The sequence below is a fragment of the Sporobolomyces salmoneus genome, assembly GCF_050403485.1.
Source record: "Sporobolomyces salmoneus JCM6883 DNA, S_salmoneus_JCM6883_v1_ctg6, whole genome shotgun sequence".
Lineage (NCBI taxonomy): Eukaryota > Fungi > Basidiomycota > Microbotryomycetes > Sporidiobolales > Sporidiobolaceae > Sporobolomyces > Sporobolomyces salmoneus.
The window spans coordinates 442,854-455,886 of NW_027481157.1; the positions used below are offsets into that span (position 1 = coordinate 442,854).

General features: G+C 50.4%; 6 protein-coding genes across 6 annotated transcripts; 2 read left to right on the forward strand and 4 right to left on the reverse strand.

Moving 5' to 3' along the window:
* Positions 1-404: 404 nt before the first annotated feature.
* JCM6883_006718 (uncharacterized protein) lies at positions 405-2,431 on the forward strand (the record flags this gene model as incomplete). Its single annotated transcript, XM_076629739.1, has 6 exons — positions 405-923; positions 989-1,031; positions 1,106-1,229; positions 1,292-1,597; positions 1,662-2,156; positions 2,263-2,431. The coding sequence occupies 6 exons, from the start codon at positions 405-407 to the stop codon at positions 2,429-2,431; spliced, it is 1,656 nt and encodes a 551-aa protein (XP_076490366.1).
* Positions 2,432-2,592: 161 nt separating this feature from the next.
* Positions 2,593-5,420, reverse strand: JCM6883_006719 (uncharacterized protein; the record flags this gene model as incomplete). Its single annotated transcript, XM_076629740.1, has 4 exons — positions 2,593-2,815; positions 2,877-4,124; positions 4,192-5,208; positions 5,299-5,420. The coding sequence occupies 4 exons, from the start codon at positions 5,418-5,420 to the stop codon at positions 2,593-2,595; spliced, it is 2,610 nt and encodes an 869-aa protein (XP_076490367.1).
* Positions 5,421-5,633: 213 nt separating this feature from the next.
* On the forward strand, positions 5,634-6,964 carry JCM6883_006720 (uncharacterized protein; the record flags this gene model as incomplete). The annotated part of the gene is made up of 3 exons (XM_076629741.1): positions 5,634-5,964; positions 6,039-6,686; positions 6,756-6,964. The coding sequence occupies 3 exons, from the start codon at positions 5,634-5,636 to the stop codon at positions 6,962-6,964; spliced, it is 1,188 nt and encodes a 395-aa protein (XP_076490368.1).
* Positions 6,965-7,266: 302 nt separating this feature from the next.
* On the reverse strand, positions 7,267-9,334 carry PRI2 (DNA primase subunit PRI2; the record flags this gene model as incomplete). Its single annotated transcript, XM_076629742.1, has 8 exons — positions 7,267-7,669; positions 7,740-7,888; positions 7,971-8,234; positions 8,298-8,435; positions 8,499-8,591; positions 8,662-8,782; positions 8,858-9,050; positions 9,124-9,334. 8 exons carry the CDS (start codon positions 9,332-9,334, stop codon positions 7,267-7,269), a joined length of 1,572 nt encoding a protein of 523 aa, XP_076490369.1.
* A 266-nt stretch (positions 9,335-9,600) lies between these two features.
* JCM6883_006722 (AAR2 splicing factor family protein) lies at positions 9,601-11,330 on the reverse strand (the record flags this gene model as incomplete). The annotated part of the gene is made up of 3 exons (XM_076629743.1): positions 9,601-10,217; positions 10,287-11,127; positions 11,208-11,330. 3 exons carry the CDS (start codon positions 11,328-11,330, stop codon positions 9,601-9,603), a joined length of 1,581 nt encoding a protein of 526 aa, XP_076490370.1.
* A 376-nt stretch (positions 11,331-11,706) lies between these two features.
* On the reverse strand, positions 11,707-12,972 carry JCM6883_006723 (Rab GTPase family protein; the record flags this gene model as incomplete). Its single annotated transcript, XM_076629744.1, has 7 exons — positions 11,707-11,842; positions 11,914-12,026; positions 12,102-12,196; positions 12,275-12,383; positions 12,503-12,633; positions 12,760-12,781; positions 12,934-12,972. 7 exons carry the CDS (start codon positions 12,970-12,972, stop codon positions 11,707-11,709), a joined length of 645 nt encoding a protein of 214 aa, XP_076490371.1.
* Between the last annotated feature and the right edge of the window lie 61 nt (positions 12,973-13,033).

Consider the following 13,033-nt stretch of genomic DNA (forward strand, 5'->3'; position numbering starts at 1 on the left):
GACTCTCCTTTTCGAATTCGATCAAATTCCTCGGCTCGAAGCTAACGTTCTGAGGGTTCGAGCAGTGAGCTTAAGAACAGACGCTAAGCGACGTTGCTAACGGCCGACAGAGACGTAAGAGCGAACAGGAGGCTCGACGTCGAAGAGAATTAATCCAAGCTTTTTCGCGAATTCGCTTGTGTACGACGAGCGAGAGTCGAGAGTTTCTTAGCGCGTGTTTCTCGAGACGACGCGTTTTACTGTACTGTCCATTCATGTCCTAGTCTTTCGGCAAAGGAAAGTTGAACAAACAATTCCTCCCGGTCCAAACAACAATTTCTTCTCCTTCACTGATCTCCCCCTCTCCTCTCGCTCTCCTTTCCTCCTTCTCCCCTCCCTCCGATCCTCGGAATCGATTCATCAAGATGCCATCTCTCGCAATTACGGCGGGAGCTACCGCCCTCGTCTTAGCCCTCGCTTCAAACGTCAATGCTCACGTCGCAGTCGATACTCAACCTATCCATCTCCGAGCGAACCGTTCGAACCTCCGTCGAAGACAGGCCGAACCTACTTCCGATGCTACTACTCACTCGAAAGCTCCGTTCAATACGAACCTCGAAAGCAACTCGAACGCCGACACTTCGACTTCTTCGAGTTCGACGAACCTGTTCGCGATGGCGGCTTTACCTCCTCCGAAACAAGACTGTACTTACGCAGCAGAGTCTTTCAACTCGTTCAAGACGTCTCAGAGCTACAAGACTCTTCTACAGGCGAATCTCGAAGCGGCGAGTGAAGCGATCGCTTTACACAAGAATGAACCGAGTTCAGTAGAGGAGGGACAGGGAACGATGGTTAAGAGACAGTCGGGACCGAATTGGAGGTGGGACTTTGGAGGCTCGACGAAGATTAGGGGAGTCAATCTCGGTGGATGGCTAGTCACAGAGGTGAGTCTGTTCCTCGCTCGAAATCAGTTTTCGAGCTCCAGCTGAGCTTCATACTCTGTCTACAGCCCTGGATCACTCCTTCCCTCTTCGCTGCGACGGGTAACGCCTGTGAGTGTCTCTCTCACCAGCGTGTGCACTCAATTCGAGTGCTAATCACCGTGTCTCTTTCCCTCTTTCTCCAGCGGTCGTCGACGAATGGACTTTCTGCGAATCTCTCGGTTTCAACGAAGCGAAACGCCGATTGACCTCTCACTGGGACACCTGGTACACTGAAGCCGATCTCAAAGAGATCGCTTCTTACGGATTGTGTGCTTGGAACCCAATCCTCTCTCTTTTCGTTCTTCTCTCTGACCCCTCTCGTCGGATAGGAACACCGTTCGTATCCCGATTGGATACTGGGCGTTCGAACGTCAAAAGGGAGAACCTTACGTCAATGGTCAATGGCCTTATCTGCTCAAAGCGATCGGATGGGCGAGGAAATACGGACTCAAGGTCCACGTCGACGTTCACGGAGCTCCTGGATCTCAGAACGGGTTCGACAACTCGGGAAGACGTGGTACAATCACCTGGCAAACTTCGCAGAAGAACGTGCAACGCACTCTCAATGTCGTTACGAAACTTTCGCAAGAATTCGCAAAGTCTAAGTACAGAGACACCGTCACCGTCATCCAAGCGTGAGTCTCCCACTCTTCCTCTCTGCCTTCTCCTGACATCGAGCTGACCTCCTCCTCGACGCAGCCTCAACGAGCCTGCTGGTTTCGAACCTACCGGAAAAGTTCTCGAGGTCTACCGACAATTCGCCTACGACTCTTACGGTCGAGTTCGATACCCCAGCGGTTCTACTCCCTCCGACGTCGTCCTCTCTCTCCACGACGCCTTCCAACCTCTCTCCGTCTGGGAGAAGTCTTTCCCTTCCCCTCAATTCGAAGGAGTCGCCCTTTCGGACCACCCTTACTTCGTCTTCAACTCGAACGACCTCAAGAAGACCGATCAACAACGAATCTCTACGATCTGTGGAATGAAGGAGAACTATGCTCAATCTCAACGAAACCTCTGGACCGTCCTCGATGAGTTCTCGGCGGCGACGACTGACTGCGCCGGTTCGCTTAACGGGAGAGGAATCGGTTCGAGGTACGATGGAAGTTACCCTGGTTCGACCAAGATCGGCTCGTGCACGGGCAAGACTGGAAATGGTGCGACGTTCTCGAAAGCTTACAAGACTTCGCTCGGAAAGTGAGTTCACCCTCTTTCTTCCTCTTCACCTGTCTCGCTTTCCCTCCCTCGTTATCTCTCGTTCCTTCCACGAGACTCTGCGTTACTGACGCCGCCGACCGTGTAGATCGTGGGCTGCCCAAACGCAAGTCTGGGAGACGACTTCGGGATGGATTTCGTGGTGTTTCAAAGCTGAGAACGCAGACGACTGGAGTTACCAAGCTGGAGTCAAGTATGGATGGATCCCTCGTGACCTCAACAAGCCCATCTACCCCAATCTGTGCGCATCTGCTTAGACCGTCTCTCTCTCTGCTTTTCTTACCTTATACCCCATTTTATGCATTTTCATTCTCTCTCTTTCTTCGCTTACTCTCTCGAAGCCATCTTATTATTCCCCTCTCTGTCGATCATATTCGTTCGAAAGTAATAGATGTGGAATCGCTCAGTACAGTAAGATCTACTCGGTCTTGCTCCGTTTTCCTCTTCCACCCGTTTCCCCTGCCTTGCGTTTAACCGACTCGATAAGCTTGTTGAGGGATTCTCCATCTCCTCCAGTCGAAGAAGATGCCTTCTTGCGAGCGACTTCGGCAGCAGAGACGGGAGCTCGAGCTTCACTTCGTTTCGCACGACGCTTTCGACCTTCTGCGAGCAAGGCGTCCATGTTGCGAGTCTTTTGATAGCTGTCGAGAGTACAAAGGTGTCAGTCAAAGGTTCTCGAACGGAGGAGTGTAAGAGACGAACCGAGGATTCGAAGGATCAATCGCGAAATCGAAATCGTCGTGCAAACTCTTGAATCGATCATCTCCGAGGTCGAGCTTGAAGTCGTCCTTGACGGGAGCGTCTTCACTCTTCTTCGCCTTCTTGCCTTTCGCCTTGACTTTCTTCCCCTTCGTCTTCTCAGCCTTGAGGATCTTTCGCATATCGAAGTGTTTCCCTCCTTCTCCATCTCCGCCGAGCACGTCGTCTTCGTCATCCGATCCAACGAGGAGTGCCAACTCACTCTGTTGAACTTCTTGTTGTTGCTCCTCTGCTTCTCGAAGCGCTTTCTTGTCCTTCTTCGAAAGTTTCTTCTTGTCTTTTCCTTTCTTAACTCCAATCTCGTCTCCACTCGACGCGTTGCCATCGTCATAGGTCGCGAACGGATCTTTCCCATCATCGGCGAAGAAGTCGTCTTCGAATCCTTTGTCCTCCCCTGGTTCTTCTCCGAACGGTCCCTCTTCATCGAATTCCCTTCCTTCCGCCTTCGCCTTCCTTTCCGCCTTCTTCCGTTCCTTCCTTTCCTTCTCCTTTCGACGATAAGTTTCGATCGCGGTTTCAGGTTTGTCGCCTTCGACGAGATCGAGTTGTTTCGCACTTCGTTCCGAGAGAGCTGGGGCGAACGTGATTTGCATTCCTCCTCCCTTTCCACCTTTCGTCGATTTCTCTCCTCCATCCCAAGATTGTTCTCCCGATCCCTCTCCATCGAGTCCGAACAAGTTTCTCAGCTTTTCCCGTTTCTTCTCTTTCTTGCTTTTCGGTTCCTCAACCTCTTCCGCCGCCTCGAAGAAATCGTCCTTCTCCTCCTCCTCCTTGTCGTCTTCTCCGTCTTCATCCTCCGATGACGAAGCGAGATATTGAGCGATATCAGCATCCCCAACGTTCGGTTTCCCTTTCGTCGCTCCTTTCTGTTTCGATTTATCCAACGCCGCGGCCAAATAAGTCTGCAACTTCGTCTTCCTATGAGGATCGTCGGCATCCCACGTGAGTTTGACCTTCGAGTGTCGGAGAGCATCCGTCGAGAAATCGATCCCTTGGTAAGAGTTTCCTTCGGCCGCGATCGAAGCTTCGGTCGCTTCTTCGTGGATCGGATCGTCGGAGAAGGAGGTTTCGTCCGGAACGAATTGGAGGTCGAAAATGTTCGCCGTGCGTTCGAACTCGGTACCGTTGATCTCGCGGACGACGTGAGCGGCGGCAGAAGGTGTGTCGAAAGTTGCGATCGCATAGTAATACCTAATCGCGAACAACGAGCTCAGCTCATTTCTTCACAAGAGAGAGAGAGAGTAGGTTAGAGACTAACCTCAATCGTTCGAGTTGATACTTCCTCAGAGCTTCCGTATCGTAATCGTCCTCATTCTCCTCGATCTGATCGTTGACGAGATCTTGCGCCGTGTATTCGTCCTCCTCCTCCTCATCTGATTCTTGCCCATTTCGTCTCCTCCTCTCCCTCGCTTTCCCCTTCGCCTTTCTCCCCAATCTCAACACCCCATCCTCCTCATCGTCGTCCGATTCAGCTCCTTTCGTCCTTAAAACTTCGACCGGGGGACCCTCCACCGCTTCCCTCTCCATCCTCTCCCGTCCGAACGTCGAAGGGTAAATACGAAGATGCAAGAGTCGTCCAGGTGCGATCGAAAGTTTCGCAGAAGGTTTGTAAGGACCTAATTCGTTTCCTTCCTGATCGAACTTCGTCGAACTACCACTCGCTTTCGGTTTCGGGACAGCTTGAACGGCGGTAGCGGTAGCGGAAAGGGAAGAAGCGAGGACTCGATAGAGATCGGAAGCTCGCAAGTTGTCCCAATCCATATTGACTACGGCGACTCTTTTAGTTGGTTCGGCTCCTGGTGCATCGTCGTCCGAATCGAGTTCTCCTTCTTCGTCGTCTTCGTCGAAGAAGAGAGGTCGTTCAGTTTCGGAGAGATCGATAGAAGGGGAACGGGAAGGAGAACGCTGGCGTCGTCTTCGAGGTCCGAGGGAGACGGATCCTGCCGCTGAAGAAGAATCCGATTCGACTGCTTGTTCTTCGTCTTCCTCCTCCTCCTCTTCTTGATCTTCTTCATCGGATGATTCGAGTAATACTTCTCCACGAGCGAGATCCATGAACGATTTCCCACCTGAAGGAGCTGCTGCAGTCGATTCTTCCTCCTCCTCCTCTTCGCTCTCTTCCTCTGACTCTTCTCCTCCCTCAGCTTCGTCTTGTCCTTCCTTCATGGCTTCCGCATCGGGACTCTCCATTCGATAATACCGTTTGAGATCGTTGACTTCCGATTCTTTTTCTAAAGCTCTTCCATACTTGTCCACTTTTCTCTTTCCTTTTCCACTACCTTCCGCTAAACATCCATTACACTCTCAGTCAGGTTTCACGACTCCCAGGGAGGAGGAGGAAGGGAGAGAGGAGAGGAGAGAGAACTTGCCATCTTGATCTTGAAACAATTGTTTGAATCGATCATCCACTACAATCTTGTTCTTGCTTGCCTTTGGGCGAACGAATCGAGGGTCGGTATGCAACCGTGCGAAACGGGGATCACTCATCCTTGAAATGAGGCGAGAAGGAGGTGAATGGGAGAAAGTTGAAAAAGGTTTCGAAGAAATTCCTTGAACGTCTTCTGCACGCTGTTCAACCCCGAAAGGAGAATGCTGAACTCGACTACTCGCATCCTACCGAGTACTCAGTAGCCCCGCCACGAAGTGCCCGACTTCTAAACCCTTCTTCCCCCTCCTGTCTCTTTCCTCCTCTCCTCCCCTATGACACGCTACATAATCTTCACCGGCGCACCCACTATCGCAGAATGTCGAGCACCTCTCCTGAACCCCTCCGAACCTCGCAGCTCCCACTGGCGAACTACGACGTTCGAGTTCTCCTCTTCCGAACAAGGGAATGATTCAACATCTCCTTCGACATCAAAGGACAGGAAGACTGTAGAGGAAGTATGGGATGTAACGGGATCACAGTTCAAAGATGCGGTAGAAACGCCAGTCAGGCGCGGAGAGGAGAAGGAGAGACAGAGGAAACGAAGGAGAACTACCAATGCGAGTACACAGGTTGCGATGGAGGAGGAAAGTCAATGTCAATCTTGTGAGACGACGACTATCTTCAGCCAGCCGAAAATCCCGAAGTTGAGCTGAGATACTTGATATTGTCTCGCGTAGTTTTCATGTTTCCTCCTCCGAGTCAACCTCGAGTGTCTCGTCCTTCGACTCAATCACAACGACCTGCCACTCGTTCTAGGGCTTCGGAGATCGTTCCTCCTTCACCACGTCAAGAACGAATGAGAAGTAATGATACAACTCGATTCTCTCAATTCCCCGATCCTTCAAACACCGTTCTCGAAGGGGACGAGACGACCTTCACGCGGCATTACAACCTCACTTCCATCATGGAAGCTTCCTCATCTCCTCCTCATCACGAGACCTCATCCCCATCTCGCTCTCCGACGAAAAACTCTGAAGCGACTGATTCATTCCTCGATTCCTCTTCGCTCGAACTTTCCATCGGTCCACCTCCCAACCTCCCCTGGTCTCTACACGACCTCACAAAACTCGACCAACTCTCCCGACTCCATCCCGTCCACTCCTCCTCGAAGCACAACGGTGATTCGTTGATCGTTTCAGTTCTCGCGATGATTTCGAGTGTAACCTTGAAAGAGGTATTGAACCAGAATACGGGGATGGGGATGAAATTGAACGAGATGGTATTGGAGGATGAAACGGGAGGGATTGTGAGGTTGGTTGCGTGGGGTCAACAAGGGGAGGAATTGAATCAGGTCTTACGAGTTGGGGACCTCGTTTATTTCGGCAGTACGTTCACTCCCTCTCTTCTCCCTTGCGTCTTCAGCGAGTAATTGACGAATCTCGACGGAACCCCAGAGGTGAAACTCCTCAAATCGAATTACAACCAATCCCTCGAATTGCGTCTAATCGAAGGAACTTCTCGAATTGGAATCTCGTTCAGAACGAGAGTGTTCGAGGAACACGAGGATGCGTTGTATAGGTTCGAGAGAGTTTGGATCAAGGAATTGGAACAGGCTAGAACGGTTTATGAGATTGTGGATTGGTGGACAACGAATAGGGAGTGAGGTTGCAAGCTTAATTTATCGTGATGTAACTTATCCTAGCTAGCTTGTTGTTGTAAGATTAAACTCTTTGAGGCTTACCATCTCTCGATTCATGCGATGAGAGAAGGAGAGACGAGCTCCGGGCGCTCAGTTTCCAAAAGCTGCGATTCTGTTCTGCTTAGTCCCTCTCGTTGTCGAGTGGCGCGCCAAAGTCGACCCTTGAGACAGAGCAATGCGAATGATATAACATAAGTGACGAATAAGAAAAGACGAAGAACCCAACGCAATCGAAAACAAACGAAGAACTCCCTCTTCTCTCAATCTCAAGAATCGACGTCCATCGCTTCCTCCTTCTTGAGCTGACCCCCTGTTCTCGCTGCCGGTGTCTTTCCCTCCCCCTCTTTCTCTTCCTCCTTCCCCATCGACGCTTTCACCAAAGCCCGACTCTTATCGAAATACCTATTCGGATGATCTACGCTATCCCCTCCCCCTAACCCATCCCCTTTCGTAACCCCCAATTTCGAATGTTGTAATTCAAACACTCTCGTACACGAGATATGGTAATGACCTTCCTTCGCCGCTTTCGTAATCTCCTTGATATCGACGTTCGTGATCCCTGGAACGGTTTGTTGAAGTAATGGAATCAGGTTTTGTTCTTGATGTCGGAAGGGACAACCGTGACATTGACCAGCTCCGGGTACGGGTCCTGTAATGATCGCCGTGCAACTATCCACCCAGCCCAAGGAGTGAGTGAGGAATGACCAGGGAGAGGAGAAAGTGGGAAGAGGGAACGAACGATTTCGGTGTATAGTTCTTTCGACTACCTTCAAGTCCGTAATTGTGTCGAATATTGTATCGATACTCTTTATTGAACTTGTCATCCGTAATCAACGAGAAAGATTTCCTCCAGAACACTATCGCTTCTTCCACTGACAATCCAATTCCCTGTTTTTTTCCCTCGATCGCATCCCATCTCCATCAGCCTCCTCCTTCTTCTCGCAGTAGCAGAGTGAGATGGTGACATTACCTTCAAGAATAAACTATATTGTTGCCTTCCCTCATGTTTCAAATGTTTACTCCCCTTCAAAGTATCCTGCAAGTTTCTCATACATAACGGGAAACTCTGTCTCGCCAATTCAGGGACCATTTCCGCCGTAATCGCTTCCCCATCACCGGTATTCGTGAACGAGTAATCAGAGGTGATTCCAGCCATGAATCCCATTGAGAGGTGAGAGAGAACGGGGATTAAACGGGTATCTTCGTCCAAACGAGGGAGTGCTTTAGCCGTCAACTAGAACAGTGCTCAAACGAGTTAGTTACAGTAATGATGGGATAGAAGGAGAAGGGACAGTACCTCGAGTCCTCGCGATAATCGATTCGAGAATTCCGCTGCGACCAAAGAGAATTCTTGCGAAGAAGGAACGTAGGCTTTTCCTCCTCTCAAAAAGACCTTTCTCTGTCCTACTAAATCCGTGACTTTCGTCCAATCGACCTGTTGCGCCAGTCCTCGTCAGTCTTCGGAAACGAGACGGAAAGAGAGGGGAAGTGAGCTGACTTTGAAGAATGATTCGTCCCTCCAGTTCTTATCGGATATCCCAGACGCTGATCGGAGAATATCACCCAGTGATTCTTTCTCGGCTTCATCGACCTGCGAAAGAGAGCGGAACGAGTCAGGCTCGAACAGGTCTCTGTAAAGTGAGGGAAGATTCGGAACTCACTTTCTCCCATCCGAAATTCAAGCTATCAATAAACCTCCTCCTCTCTTCCGGATCATCCGTTTCGAACCTGATCCTGAACAACTCCTTCTCCGCCTTCAAGAACCTTTGTCTCAATTCCTCTCTATTCTCGTCGTCAAAATCCAAAATGAAAACTGTCAGTTTCTCCTCTTCCACTCCGGAGGGATGGAAGACTTACGATCTACAAAACGCCAACCTCAACACGAAATGTGAATACTGATCCTTCTTCCTTTCCTTATCCAAATCGTAAGCTCTCCCTCCTGATTGATTCGAATGTAATTCCATAAACTCTTTCGCACGACTCTCGACAATTTTCTTGATTTCCTCGAATGGTCGATTACGCGCTTGAGCTGATTCAATATCCGCCAATACTGTCGGACGCCCTCTCGTGAGTCAGCTCGACGCGCGCGGAGAGAGACGAACTCAGAGAGAAGGGAGACTCACGTCGAAGTCGATCAATCGCCCATACTTCGAATTGCTCGAGCGTGATCTCCTCTGTAGGTGGTCGCTCGTAGAATGATAGGCGATGTGGGTATTTCCCGGATCGAGGAAAGGATAAGACTTCTCCGCCAGATGAAGATGAGGAGGGAGTATTGGGACCGGCGAGACCGGAGAGAGAACGGCTTGAGGACGCTGTACTGCGTTTGGCGTACATCCTCTTCGAGAGAGGGCGTGGGCGAGTTTAGGTGGAAGAGTGCAAAGTGAGAGAGAGTAAGTCGCGTTTGTCGATGAGTTCTCGCGTTTTCGGCAGTCGATTGTCGTGAAGAGTGCTTATTCTCACCGGAACTTTACTCTGCGGGAACTCTTACTGGGATTCTAAACGCGTTCGTCCGGAAAATCCGCCCAAGACACAAAAAAGCAAAACTTTGAATTCCGTCAATTTTTCTGTTTTCGCAAGATCCTTCCATCTTCCAATACTCCTCAATCGAAACCAACCAGTATCGTTCCGTCCTCCCCATCCAAATCTACAATAACCGGTGCATCTTCCCCTTCCTCCAATTCCTCAAACGGTACTTCCCCTTCCCCATCTCCCTCTTCCTCCTTCCTGGTCAATTCCGTATACTTTGCTTTCGTTCCCTCAATCAATCCCAACTCCCATCCAAACCTCTCCATCGACATCGCCGCCAACTCGTTCCATCTCCCCACCAACGTATCCCAGATCTCCCTCGCAGGTGAATCGTTCGGGAGTGCGTACCATTCCGGAGCCGCGTCGGATAGGGACGAACGGAGCGAGGAGAGAGAAGAGAGGAGGTGGGATTCGAGAGAGGGGAGTTGGGTACTGAAGAAGGAAGGGTCGAGGAAAGAGAATTGGGAGTGAAGGACTTGGAGGAATGAGGCGAAGAGAGGGAGGGTCGTCGAGCTTGGAAGAAGGTCGGTCGAGGAGGAGAGAGACGGACGAGAGGTGGAAGGGTGAGTGAGAAGGGAGGAACGACAGAGAAGTGAGAAGAGGGATTTGTAAGAGGTTAGAGCGGAGAAATTGAAGACGAGAGTGAAAAGAATAAACGAGAGCTCAAGTTCTGCTAAGAGTTCTCTCGCATCTGTACGCATCAATCGAGACACACTCTCAGCTAGTCCTCCGATGAGAGTGTACAGAGAGAGAGACGTACCTCCTTCGAATTGATCCTCTACAATTCTCGTCAATAACCAACTCTTATCTTTACTCCATCTACTCAATTCCTCCCCCACTGCACCCTTTGGCCAACTCCTCTTCTCATCAAATTTCGCAAACTCTAATCCTTCCCTATCCTCACTGTCTTCCTCTTCGTCGTTCTCCTCATCTTTGAGCTCATTCGCTCGCGCTTCTTCCATCGGTCTCTTTTTCCCCCAAAACGTTTTCCCTTTCCCCTCATCTTCATCCTCCGTCTCATTCCCCGTTGTTGCTTGTTGGCGTTCCCTAGCTTCGACGAGTTCATCTCGTTCCCTCCATCCTTCGACCAACGCATCAACCCTCCCAATTCCTCTCTCATCAATCCCAACGACTCTCGCAACCGTTTTCTCCGTCACGTACCTGCTCAATCCCTTCCAGGTCTTGTAGTGCGGAGAGTCGGGGGAAGGGTAAGGAGCGAGTGAAGGGTCGAGAGTTTGAAGATATTCTCGAGAAATCAAAGGAGTGGATTCTTCCGTCCCTTTCGCTGTTGCGGAGGATTCGACGAGACGACGACGACGTCGAGAGGGTTTCTGGATAGAGGTTGAACTTGAAGTGGGGGAGGAACTGGAGGAGATGGAGGAGACGGTTTGAAGTGATTCGTTCGAAGGATCCCAGGATTCAAGAACGATTTCTCCTTCCTTGTAAACTTTGAATAACGCATGTCTGACTCCCAATCCTCCCGCTGCTTCACTCGTACTGTCCTTCTCGTTCGAGTTCGCCTCTGATGAGTTGTTGTTGAGTGAAGAGGGAGCGGCGGAGAAGACGAATAAATGTAAACCACTCGGGATGAGTTTGACTCCCTATCAGTGCCACCACCAACGATCACGGTGTCAGCCACGGACAGACTGAGCACAGTGTGGAGAGAGATGGGGGGACTGACGTTGAACTCGTTGGTAGTCCAGAATTGTCCATCGAGTCCGAATTCACTACCTTTCGGCAAGTCACTCAAGATTAAGAACCCCAGTTCGGTGAAAGAGGCGCGGGCGAGCGATTGAGGGTCCATCGTGAGAGGTTGAGAGAAGAGAAGTGGAAGATCTCGATCGCACGTGAGATGATGGAAATGAGGAGGATCGAAATGGAATTGTTACAGCTAGAAAAGATAGAGCAAAGGGTACTACGAGCGAAGGAAAGAGAGCAGCACGAGATGAGATGTGAAAAAAAGGAAAACTGAAAACGGGATGAAACGACGAGAGAAGACGACTGGGGTACATGCCGTCGGAGGTGGGTGTTGGTTCTCGTCGTCGAGAGCAGAAAATGGACGCGAAGGAAAGAGGATAATAAGGGAGGGGGGGGGATCAAAACAGAACAAACAAACGAAAGAAAAGAAAGAAAGAAAAAGCTAAGGCGACCGGTATGAACGCAAGAGATTCGGAACCTGCTCAGCAGCATCCACTCTTTGCTTCTCCCCCTTGACCCTGTCCCAGACTCATCCCACTCGCTCCGGCGGCGTTCTTCGCTCCTACTCCTCCTGCTCCACCTCCAGGGGCTGAATCGATCAATCGTTCTTTAATATCTCTGTTTCACCCACAACACCGCATCAGTCACCGACGAAGAGAGGGAGAAGATGAGGGGAGGTGAAGAGATACCTTGCAAGAGCGAAGAAAGCTTCCTCTACGTTAATGTTTGATTTCGCCGAAGTTTCGAGGTACTTCAATCCGAGTTCATCGGCTAATTCTTGTCCTTGTTGTTCAGTGATGACCTACCATACGACAATCGGGCTCTCCACCAGTCAGTCGACGTCGGCTGAGAACTGGTAGAAAGAGGGATGTCGTACTTTTTTATCAGTCCAGTCACATTTATTCCCAATCAAAATCTTGTTGACTCCTTCTGAAGCGTGTTGTTCGACGTTTGAATGCCAAGTTCGGATGTCTGCATCCACGTCACACAGCGATGAGCTTTCCCCGTTCCGCGATAGAGAGGAGAGGGGGGAAAAGGAAGAAGGCTGACTGTTGAAACTTCTTTCGTCCGTAACATCATACACGAGTAAGATTCCCATAGCTCCTCGATAATACGCCGTCGTGATCGTTCGGAATCGTTCTTGTCCTGCTGTATCCCACTACTCTCGAGTGAAATGTCATCGTTTTTCGAAAAACAGTCAGTTTTCACTCTCTTCCCAATCTTTCGGATCGACCCGCTCGCCGGGAGAGAAAGGGAGAGGAGTACAAAGCTACGTACGATCTGTAACTTGATTCGTTTCCCTTCCAACTCAATCGTACGAATTTTGAAATCGATTCCGATCGTCGTAATAAAACTCGGAGTCCACGCATCGTCACAGAATCGAAGTAACAGGCAAGATTTACCAACACCTACAATATCGCGTTCCCTCTCGAAGCGTCAGCATGCTTGGAACGTGAACACCCACAGAGAGAGTGAGAGGTAGGGAAGGGGTAAGGGCTCCGCTTTGTGAGAGAGTCGGAGGATGAGGAACGTACCGGAATCACCGATGAGTAGCATCTAATCTCAACCGAACGAACATAGATCAGCGGGCTGTGTCAGGAAATTGACGCAGTTCCGAGAGAGCGGTGCACGACGAGAGAACCGACGACACGAACTTCTCGAAAGTCCGAACGGTTGAGCGAGAGGGTAGAGAGGAAGTGGAGGCTTACCTTTGCTAGCATGTCGTAGGATTGTTGTGGAGCAGGCATCTTGGGTCGTCACGGGCGGGATATGAAGAGGGAGGAGTTAAGTTGATGAGATTGGTGAGTC